General features: G+C 40.1%; 1 protein-coding gene across 1 annotated transcript in view; it reads right to left on the bottom strand.

Annotated features, from left to right (window-relative positions):
- fer1l4 (fer-1 like family member 4) overlaps window positions 1-12229 on the bottom strand; it is a 54656-nt gene that overhangs the window by 6448 nt on the left and 35979 nt on the right. The window contains 2 exon segments of the mRNA XM_032513694.1: window positions 9655-9738; window positions 10322-10437. Coding sequence (XP_032369585.1) covers window positions 9655-9738; window positions 10322-10437 — 200 coding nt within the window.

The raw sequence follows: 12229 nt of genomic DNA on the forward strand, positions 1-12229 counted from the left end.
CGGTCATAGTCCCAGACCTGCAGCGTCAGAACAGCCGGCTGTCGAAACTCTGACTCCTCCAGAGAGAAGAAGGACTCCTTCTTCTTGTAGACCACCTCTTTCTACAGCATGAGAGGAGCAGATTATTATTAACAACGACTGACTGCTAGTGTCCTCTAGTGGCTGCAGTGTTCATTACAGCCACAACATTAAACACCACCACCTAAAAGGGTGCACATTTTTTATTTAATATTTAAATTTGTTATGTACAATGGAAACTTAATCCTGATGGTGACACAGTGTTCAAACAATTGGTCATTTATTTATTTACCTGAATGACATAATGGTCATTGGTACTAATTTTGACAATTTTGTTTACGGATTCATCTTTCACCAATCAAAAACTCCAATCATACTTTGCTTTGAGCTTATTTAATGTTGGGACTTGCTGCTTTTTTCTGTTTTATATCACAGTAAACATTTTTGGGTGGTGGACTGTAAACCCTAACCCTACAACAACACATTGGAACACATCCCCTTGGATTCTGGTAAACATCAATGAACAATCTTTTGGACATTTCACAGTACAGAGGTTTTTTGGGGGGGTACCTGAAACCAATTATCATTTTATTTACATATGTGCTTTCCTACTGGATGTGTCAATATTCAGGTGAAATACCCTGGTCATGTTAAGATATTGACCAGGGCTGATTTATTCAGATATATTTAATTTTCATGTTTTTTTTTCATCAATGTCATTTTAGATTATTTTTTAAACACTTAATTCACTGAATTAACCAAAACAGACATTACTCTCTGATTTTATCTATCCACTGTTTCCAATAAGTAGATGAAAAATACTGTATGCTGACATTAAATGCATAAATGGAGTCAGTTGAGTTGGTTTGGCATCTGATCAAGACGCTTAGGTGCCTTGCTTTGGAGGTCTTTCCTGGAAAACTCCAACTCATAGAACCAATGAGGGATTGTATCTCATCTGGTCTGGTAACGCCTGTAAAATCCTCATTAGGGAACTGGAACCACACCAACACATTATGGATCCACTCAGTGTAGTTTACTGTATCAACATGCAACACAAACGCAAGTTTATACATAACACGTTTTCTTAGAAAGAAAATGTAATTTCCAACTTTCTATCCTTCCATGAATGTAGTAGCATCAGTGCACAGTTGCAGATGAAGTCATATCCTCATCATGCTCACTGGTTCCTCTCATAACCATTAATTAACCATAATGAATACTAATGAGGATCATCTGTTGTCGTGGTAACATATGCTGACTCGTGAGGGGGGGGGGGGGGGGGGGGAGCAGGCAGTTTGAGTCTCTGTTTTCAGGTCAGTCGAGGATTTGAAGTCCTCAGGTCACGACTCCACTGACCAACAGAGTAAGTGTGTGTGTGTGTGTGTGTGTGTGTGTGTTGTGTGTGTGGGTTGGGGTGGGGGGGTTGCTGCCCTCTGGTCTTAAGGGCCCCCCCACTCAAACACACAGAACAGACATCACACACAGAAGATTGATCAACACACGTGGATGGAATGTAGATTTCAACTATTGATAATCCATTATTTTTTGACTGTTGTCGGACAAAACAAGACATCTGAAGACATCAACATGATTATAACGATTGAATAAGAATATGTTTTGGATTAATTATCTAACTGGGGATGGTGGCATTTGCTCTGGACGAAGTTCAAACGGCGATACACTGGTAAGAGCTGATGTGTTTAACCATGTATGCGCTATTTAAATAGTTTATGTTACTGTATTGAGTGAAGAGTTGACTTCATTTAATTTTTTATGTTGCATTTTCTTTGCAGGGTACAAATGTTCCATCAAATCAGTACTATTTGGCAGAGGCACCGTCCCTCTGCAGAGAAGTTAGCAAACTAAGATTGTGATTGGTTAAAGAAATGCAACATTTAATCTATGTGGAAAGTGTGGTGTAGCCAGACCTTACCCCACAGTGCTGTGGAGAGGTCAGCATTTAGAGAATATAATAAACTGATCCTATAGTGTACGTTTAAAAATTAAGCTCCCCTTCTCTGAGAATTTTGGCTCCGGCCAGGCCCCCGAGGAGTCCGGCCCTGATTGGAGAGGAGAAACAAACACAACTGGTACTAGGCTAACTGTCTCCATTTTTTTACTCATGATCTTTCACGTGAAATGGTTTGGGACCCTTAATTAACAAATTGACCAGACCCCCATTTGATAAGATTTCACCCCAGGGTCACCCATCTAAAGATTTTTTGATTTTTGATTACATTGTATTAAATTAAGTGTATGGAACCCATGACCACATATTGCCATTGGTGTTATGATAGATGGGTTTTAAGGGAATTTTAGTGATAAAAGTATTGCCTTTTTACCCCCTGGAAAAACCCTCAAGGAACCCTGGGGTGGCTACCACCACTCCCTGTGTCAGTACTGACCTCCTCCAGCAGGTAGATGGTGTTCCTGCAGCTGATCATCTTGGAGGTGAAGGAGGAGTGTGTGGGGGAGCTCCAGTCCTCCTGAACCTCTTGCAAGAACTCGGGAACCGAGACGCACTCCGGCATGGTGCTGCTAACCGGGACCAGATCAGTCTAACTGAGGTCCGGACTGACATTAATTCCACACAAAGAAAAGGGAAAAAGGCGAAGCCCTATTAGGCTAGGATCAGTAATGGAAATATTAATTTAAAACTCCACTGTGCAAAAGGCAACAATCCCATCAGTAGCCTACTGGTTCCACTTCACACTCCACAGTCCCATGAATGAATCCGCATTAACAAGTCTGATTAAGCCGATCCAATTAAAGACCTGTTCTCCGTCAGTGTGACTTCATCGCACACCGCAGCATCAGCCGCTTCTTGCTCAACAAAAGGTATCCGATCCAGCAGGAAATGAATCCGAACGGCGCAAATCCGCAAAAACCTGACAAATTAAAACAGTCCCGGGTCATTAGCGTGTTAAAACCACCTCCTTCGTTAAGCCGCTTCATTCAGAGAAAAACCCCACAAACCGGCGGGTCTCTCCGTGTGTGAACCTGACAAAGGCGGAGGAGCTGAGCGCAAACCGGACCCCCCGGACACCGGACCGGGCTCAGATAAGGCAATCAATCGGTCTCTGTTGTCCGCTCTAGGAACATGTCTTTTTTCATCATCAGCTGATTTCCCCCCTTTTCCGTCTTTATTCAAACCCGCATGGAGAGGCGCGTGCACGTGCGGGCGGAGGGTGGCTTCTCTCTCGGGAGCGCGCACTGTAACAGGCAAAGAAGTGACCTAAACAACATTACACAGTGTCTGTTTCATTCATCTCAAACCTGCTTAAGTGTGTAAAAACAGGTTTCTAAAAAAAAAAAATCTAACCACCTTCAAAAACAAATTTCTAATTATGGGTTTGTTTGTTTTTTAAAAAAAGAATAAGAGTTTACATGCTACAGCTCTAAGGCTGTCCTTAGGCACAGTGGTGCTAGGCTAAAGTCAGCATGCTTACAATGATAATGCTAACATCTTATGAGTAAGCAGGTATAATATCTTATCTTAGCTGCTGACATTTGCCAATAAGGTATGAACACAATGTAGACAGAGGTGCTGAGAATTGTTTTAGTTTTCAGGTTTTTGGACAAGTCAAAAGTACTACGGATCTAAAGTTTCACCTGGTGAAAGATGGACAAAGTTAAGGGTTAATTTATCCCAATTCATCCTGAGTAAGACAGATGACTGAAACCCATTCATCAACAGTTGTTGAGACATTTCCACAAAACCACAAATGTGAACTTCATGGTGTACTAGCGCAAAGTTCAGAGGATCACCAAAGTCAGTATGGTTCTCCTCTTGTGTATCCACGGATGTCTGGACAAAGTTTCTTGGTTATCAATTCAATAGTGGGGTGCCGGCTGGTCACAGCCCGGCCGGTTTCGGCGTTCGGTTGGTTCGTTCGTCCCTTTGCTGCATGTCATTCCCCCCTCTCTCACCACTTCTCAATCTGTCCAATAAAGAAGCAAGCAAAAAAAACTGAAACATTTGTGACACAAAGTGAACTCATACGGATCTTCTGACATCACTTCCCTTCTAGTCTCAGAGGAAAAAAAATCAGAGCAAGCATCTGTAAACAAACCATTTCGAACTTCTGTTGATCTGCCTGTAGACGAGGACAAAGTCAGTCCCTACTTTTTTTACTGCCCACCCTTCGAAATTCAAACTGTGTTTCTCATATTTGTATTGATAATCTCAACAGAACATATTAGTAAACTTCAGTTTACGATAAGATTCATTACTACACAACAGCTGTCCATATCGTTCTGATCCACATTCCTGTCTTAAGAGGATGATCCCTCGACACTTTAATGACTCCATGACTTTTTTTAGCGCACCCACTGAGGATAAACTTTACATTTTTAGAACAGTAATATGAAGATGTTGTGTCTGTAATGAACCACGGGAACCTAGCACGCCATTAGCTTAAGTTCAAATTATATGTATCTCAGGAGGAGCATTTTTGGAAAACAACTATTAAATCTTGAAAACTCTGAAATTAAGCACCTTTATTCACTAATTTTTGTATTGCCTGTTACTGACTGATTATTAGTATTTATACCTTTATTTACTTAGAATAACAGCTAACATCATATTGAACAAACTATAGAAATGAAATATCACTTCAGAGTCGTGCAAAATAAACCAATATGAAAAATTAAATATAATTGTAGTTATTTATTTAATTACCTTCAAAATAGAAAATGTGCAACCACAGCTATATTTAATCAACAAAATTAGACTTTTATACAACAGAGTTGGTGTGTTGTCAGATCTGTGCTCGTTACACATCTGACTTTCAGAGCCAAACAATCTATAATTACATAATATAAATATGGGACTTAATATGCAGTAATAGTTCCATATTCCTCTGGTGACGATAAATCTGGCAGTAAAATAAAATCTCTGATTATGCTCCCTGACCAGGATGTGTTGATATAATGAGGATTCTGGTTAAAGTAGAGGAATGGGTGAAACATATTAAATCGTTTGTTTTATTGATCTGTCTAAGTAGTAAATATGACTTCAGTCAGTGTTCCGGATCAGAAACCTGAGACAGTCTGTGACATCCAGGAGGAAAGAATGAAGACTCCAGCAGATTCTTTATCCTTTGATGATGAGGGAGGAGATTGCCCCGGCAGCGTGTAGACGATGAGGCCGAGGAAGAGCGTGAGGATGGCGAGGATGACCAGAGCATGATGTACTTCTTGAACTTCTTCCAGATGATGAAGATGAGGACTTTAACGGGTGACGAACCAGGTGAAGCTGGTGGTGGGACGACTACAGGAGGACAGGAGACAGTAAACAGCTGTGTACACCTGGACGGTTAAAGGGGCCAAGGTCGGCCACACCAGCTTTAAAAAGGGGACATTGACATTCCTTAGAAATGCATTTGCATTGTAAATCTTTGCAAATCTTTCCAGATACGGTAGATGTCAACTTTGGTGAAAAAGAATTTGCCTGTTGACCATAGCAATCCTTCTTGACAGCGCTGACATTTGAGGGAAAAGAGGTCGGGGAGTCAAAATAGAGAAAGCTAACTTTGATCGTAATTTGAATGAAACTGCTCAACAGAGACATCATTAAAGACAGTTATGAGACAGGAGTCGACGGTACCAATATGCAGGGTGAAAGTAACTAAGTACATTTATTCAAGTACAGTACTTGAGTACAGTTTTGAGTATTTCCACTTTCTGCTACTTTATACTCTACTGAACTAAATTAGTTACTTTTGTGCTTTTGGTACGTAGGTAATTTTGATGCTAATGCTTTTGTACGTTACTCAGAGAGAAAGTTATATGCCAGTCTTTTACTTGTATTTGCACTGTAGTATTTTAAAAAATCTGAGTTCTTCTTCTTCCACAATCACTGCAAATCCCTCTTTTGTGCTATTAAGTGTGCACTAGGTGTGTGTGGTGTGTATGCGTACTTGGTTTGTCCAAAGGCTCTGGCTCCTTGCGGGCGCGCCCCACAGGGTGGCCCGCCTGCTCTAAACGCCACCAGCTGCAGCTCCGCCTCCACCTTCCCCTTCGCGCGCGCACACACACACACCCCACACCACACACACAACACCACACACACACGCACACACACACACACACTTATTAGCACAACAACACAGTTTAAGTGCTAGTTTTCAATATCACCAAAATTATTGAACTTAAAAAAACACCACCATGAACAAATAAAACCTATTACCTGAACTACAGGTTCACTATAATGTTCATTTCAACAGTATATTCCCTCTAAACCACTTTGCTGCTGTGAGTTTTTGCGTTTAACACCAATACTGTTCACTTATTGTTTCGGTAAACTTATAATAACCATCACTTGTAAAGAGTGAAAGAATTATAAATGGATAGATATTAAACTGAAGTTATGTTTGTAAACCATCAATTAACATTATTTGGAATTCTATATAAAGTGCAACTGATTATTTTACCTTTTTAATGGTTAATAAATGCTTCATGTATACATATACAATGATTCTTATTAACAGTAATATATTTTATTAAAGTTTAATAACTTTCAATGTGCCATTTACAATAATGAGTTATAATAAAGTGTTACCAACTCTTGCTTTTTTCCTGTGATTGCTGATAAGCTTGAGTCGTGACATCTGCCACTCTGGGCAAATCTTTCATATTAAAAGCTTGTCACACAACTCATAATAACTCGTATAACTTTCAATCAACTTTTCAACTTATTATTACCCTTGATTGGTTAAGGGTATTTGCTTGGGAATATGAAAAGTTAATTGTAATGTTACACACTGTATTTATGTGTTATGTCGTCACTTACAGTTTTGTATAACCTAAGGACAATGAGAAAAGATGAATGCAACGTTTTTGTATAGTGATGTACTGAGTTTGTATAGAGGAAAACGGAAAAAGCCTCAAGTACACCCTGATAGAGGCAAGATTGCCGAAACGTTTTGGTAAAATAAGCATTGTGTACATGTTTTATGTTGATAACCTTGCATTGAAGCTAAGAAACTGTCATAATAAAGCTGGCCAGGAAAAATGGGGTATGATATTCAGCTGCTGGTTGGCTTTTTTTTTATAACTTGCATTTAAAATTTTTAAAATATAACACTCTACTGTAAATCAAAAATTAAACCCTCCTATTATTCTGTCACAATTCCCCCTCCCTGTCCCAACAGAAACAACAGGGGTGGAGAGTAGTTTCTGCAGTCTGAGCATATTACATGTCCTGGAATAATACTTTAATATGGTAAACTTGATGTAAAAAAAGGTCAATTCAGATCCTACTGCAAATTTGTAGCTACTGCGTCTTGCCTTTCTCAATCACATTGTATTTCTGTATATTTTGTTTTTTTTACCATTAGCAGGAAAGTGTTGCCCATGCTGTCGGTGTATTGGATTTCCCCTGTTTCATATGCTCCTCTTGTCCTCTCTTTTTCTTCTTCTTTCTTTCCTTTCTTCTGGGCCTCTTCCTCTCCTCTCCTCCCCTCGAAATCCTTGGCTTTTTTGGGCGAGTCAGTGGCCACCAGCCCTTCATCTTCTTGGCGCGAAAAAAGGGAAAATCGTGGGCTGGCCCGATCCTTCGCCATCTCAATTGTACACTTACCGGATGACTTTGCCGCTCCACCATGTCGTTGAGCCGTAACTCAATGGAGCCTGAAGGAGGAAAGATAAAGAACGATGATGAAGAAGAGTTAGAATCATTAGCATTTGTTCTTAAATGTACTGGGGATACATGGTAAATATGTTGTATCCCTGAATTTGACATTTACTCTTACAGTAACAGTGTTTCAGATTTTTGTTCAATTAAATTTTAGACGCTAGCTCAAATGACTCAATAATTATTCCAGTCGCTTGTCCTTGATACTCATATGATATGCAACAATGCAGATGTTGCAGATTAAGAGCCTATCAGGAACAGGAATGATTACACTGCTATTTACAGTGGCCCTCAAATCTTCAGCAATTGACAACAGATGTACAGAATTTAGAAACACTGTGCATGTGTTGTCAAATCGGTGAAGAAGCCTTTCATTTGCTTGTGTTATTTGCATGTTTTCGTAATTTGTGTGAACTCAGGGCCACCATTGTTTTTACTTTGAAAGCAGGTAGTTTGATCAGCCGTAGCTTCACAGCCATAAAAAAAACAGCAAGTAGAAATTACTGGAAATAAGTAAATGAAATAAGTACTTCCATTTGAAGTAGTGGACGTCAGCAATATTAGTGCAGTAAAAATGGACAATATACTGAATTCAACATTAACCTGGACAAACATCACCAGCAAATAAAACAGGAGCAGATGTAGGGAGGCTTCTTAGTAAATATGTTATAACACTTAAATAAACAGTGGGTATTAGGAATAGATAGCCTGTTTCTAGAGACCATTTGTGATTGGAAAACACTAGCCGAGATCCCAAATTGAACCAGGACGTAAAGTGGGGGGGCCAATGGCCCCTTTCCTATTTCTTATCCCACTACTTCTGGCATCCTTAGTCAGACCCCACCTATCTTCGTACTGGGTTGCACTGTAATGTTGATTCATATGGAGATTGTTGAACGCCCTTGCTCACGTTTGTATTTTGTGCATTTTTACATGCTACGTTACACTGCATAGGATAATGTTATTATATTAATAGTGTGTTTGCTCAATTCATGCATAATATTCCTATGCATTGTGAATGGTAGCCTTTACAATGTTATTATTTCTTTGCAGAAACACCACACACACCACACACCACACACACACACACCCACACCACCACACACACACACACACACACACCACACCACACACACACACACAAGCTACCCACACCCATCTTTGTACTTGACTGTAATAAAGCATCTACCAGACAGATTTACCGTTATTGTTCGCAAATCAATCTAATTGGCTGGACAGATTCGGCAGCATCATTTGCGGTAATCATTGCGGCTTGATAGCTTTGCTTGTTAGCACATAGTATGGATGGCAACATGATTGAAAATGAAGAAAACGGACATCACAGAGATTGGCAGACAAGCAGCAAGACATTCCCAACATCCTGTCCTTATTGAGAGAGATGTTTGAGGACTCTTGGTCATTGTGCTGGGGAACTTCTCAATAACGTCTGTTTAGTAATTCATATTTTATTCTTACTTTTTTTTCCAGAACCCATATTGCAACACCACATACAGGTAGATTCCTTTAAAGTGGAAGGGAAGATTAAAAAGAAAAACTGGATTTGTGAATTCTCACAGAATCACAATTGAATTCATTGCTGGGAACCTGGAGTCCTAGTCTCTGTCCAATATCATATATGTATGTTTTGGGCCTGTTGGCAGACATCCATTTAAATTATAGCCAATGGCATAAAGAGCCTTTTCCATGTCCAGTAAAGTTTCTTAGCTTGCACTCTAATAAATGGTTGTCATTCGCAAGGCTACTTTTACTTGTATACTTTAAGTAAATTTCCAAGCCTCTACTTTGTTATTTTTAGTTGAGTACGGGAAGTGAGTACTTCACGGATTGATTCCCAAACATCTCCTCTCAACAACACCTCACAAAGGTGAAAACAATCCAGAATTGGTGTTGCGGCTGAAAAATTGAGAATTTATTGTCCTGTCCGTTGTGTGTCTTACCCAGGAAGTCATGGCAGCGATGCGGTCATAGTCCCAGACCTGCAGCGTCAGAACAGCCGGCTGTCGAAACTCTGACTCCTCCAGAGAGAAGAAGGACTCCTTCTTCTTGTAGACCACCTCTTTCTACAGCATGAGAGGAGCAGATTATTATTAACAACGACTGACTGCTAGTGTCCTCTAGTGGCTGCAGTGTTCATTACAGCCACAACATTAACAAACACCACCACCTAAAAGGGTGGACATTTTTAATTTAATATTTAAATTCTTTATTTAAAATGGAAACTTAATCCTGACAGGGACAGAGTGTTGAAACAATTTGTTATTTAATTATTTACTTGAATGACATAATGGTTATTGGTTTCACCATCTTTCACCAATCAAAAACTCCAATCATACTTTGCTTTGAGCTTATTTAATGTTGGGACTTGCTGCTTTTTTCTGTTTTATATCACAGTAAACATTTTTGGGTGGTGGACTGTAAACCCTAACCCTACAACAACACATTGGAACACATCCCCTTGGATTCTGGTAAACATCAATGAACAATCTTTTGGACATTTCTTAGATAATTAATAGCTTAATCGTAAAAATAATGAAAGGTTACTCAAAAGAAAATAGTCATTTTGTTTCCCTAGAGAGACCAGAGCAAAGGTCACTATAATCATCAGCAGGTCCAGGTGCAACAGAAGTATGTACAGTATTTATCCTCAGTAGGAAGGTAGTCGAAGCGGAACACAAATCTCCAGTTGAAGTTTCCTTCTCCAGTCAGAGAGTTGAAGTGGAACTCAGTCTCCTGTTTTTCTCCTCCAATCCCTTTATCCGCTGCATAGACAAAAAAACAGAATAAAACACTAACCTACATAGCCAAGCAATGCGTAAATAACCGTTCACTTAGCCAGTGTTCCCAACCTTTTAGTCTGAAGAACCCCCACTGTCATGTCAGGTAGAACTCACGTACCCCTTCATCAATTCCAATGTATGCTCCAATGTAAAACACTATTCTTATATAAAGTAGATATTGTTAAGTTTTTATACAATTGAACGTCAATATTAGGTTAGTTTGTCAGCAATCATACTACTCCTAGTTCTACTAGGCTAGGCTACTATACAGTGGTATGAAAAGTGTTTGCCCCCTTCCTCATTTCCTGTCCTTTGCGTGTTTCTCACACTTAAGTGTTCGGACATCAAGCAATTTAAACAATAGTCAAGGACAACACAAGTAAACACAATGCAATTTGTAAATGAAGATGTTTATTTTAAAGGTGAAAAAGAATCCAACCATCATGGCCCTGTGTGAAAAAGTGATTGCCCCCTTGTTAAAAATCAACTGTGGTTGTCCACACCGAGTTCCTTTCTCTAGCCCACACCCAGGCCTGATTATGCCACACCTGTTCACAATCAAGGCATCACTTAAATAGGAGCTGCTTGACACAGTAAGGTCCACCAGAAGATCCTTAAAAGCTACACTCATGCCGAGACCCAAAGAAATTCAGGAACAATTGAGAAAGAAAGTAATTGAGATCTACAGTCTGGAAAGGTTATAAGCCATTTCCAAAGCTTGGGAACCAGAGAACCACAGTGAGAGCCATTATCCACAAATGGCGAAGACATGGAACAGTGTGAACCTTCCCAGGAGGGCCGGCCGCCCAAATTACCCCAAGCGCAGCGACGACTCATCCAGAGTTCACAAAAGACCCCACAACAACGTCCAAAGAACTGCAGCCTCACTTGCCTCAGTTAAGGTCAGCGTTCATGCCTCCACCATCAGGAAAAGACTGGGCAAAAATGGCCTACATGGAGAGTTCCAAGGAGAAAACCCTGCTGAGCAAAAGAACATCAAAGCTCGTCTCAATTTCTCCACAACACATCTTGATGATCCCCAAGACTTTTGGGACAACATTCTGTGGACCAATGAGACAAAAGTGGAACTCTTTGGAAGGTGTGTGTCCAAGTATATCTGGCGTAGAAGGAACACTGCATTTCATAAAAGAACATTATACCAACAGTAAAATATGGTGGTGGTATGGATTTCTGGGGCTGTTTTGCTGCTTCAGGACCTGGAAGACTGCCGTGTAAAAGTATGAATTCTGCTGTCTACCAAGAGATCCTGAAGGAGAATGTCCGACCATCTGTCGTGTACTCAAGCTGAAACGAACTTGGTTCTGCAGCAGGACATGATCCTAAACACACCAGCAGTCCACCACCAATGGCTGAAGAAAAACAATGAAGACTTTGGAGTGGCCTAGCCAAGTCTGACCTGAATCCATTGAGATTGTGGTATGACCTTAAAAAGGCCGTTCATGCTCGAAAACCTCTAATGACTGAATTAGGACAATTCGCAAGATGAGTGGGCCAAAATTCCTCCAGGACGCTGTAAAGCCTCATTCCACGTTATCGCAAACGCTGGTTGCAGTTGTTGCTGCTAAGGGTGGCCCAACCAGTTATTAGGTTTAGGGGGCAATCACTTTTTCACACAGGGCCATGATGGTTTGGATTTTTTTCACCTTTAATAATAAACACCTTCATTTACAAATTGCATTTTGTGTTTACTTGTGTTGTCCTGACTATTGTTTAAATTGGTTTGATGTTCCGAAATACTTAAGTGTGACACCAA

The sequence above is a fragment of the Etheostoma spectabile genome, chromosome 4 (assembly GCF_008692095.1).
Source record: "Etheostoma spectabile isolate EspeVRDwgs_2016 chromosome 4, UIUC_Espe_1.0, whole genome shotgun sequence".
Classification (NCBI taxonomy): domain Eukaryota; kingdom Metazoa; phylum Chordata; class Actinopteri; order Perciformes; family Percidae; genus Etheostoma; species Etheostoma spectabile.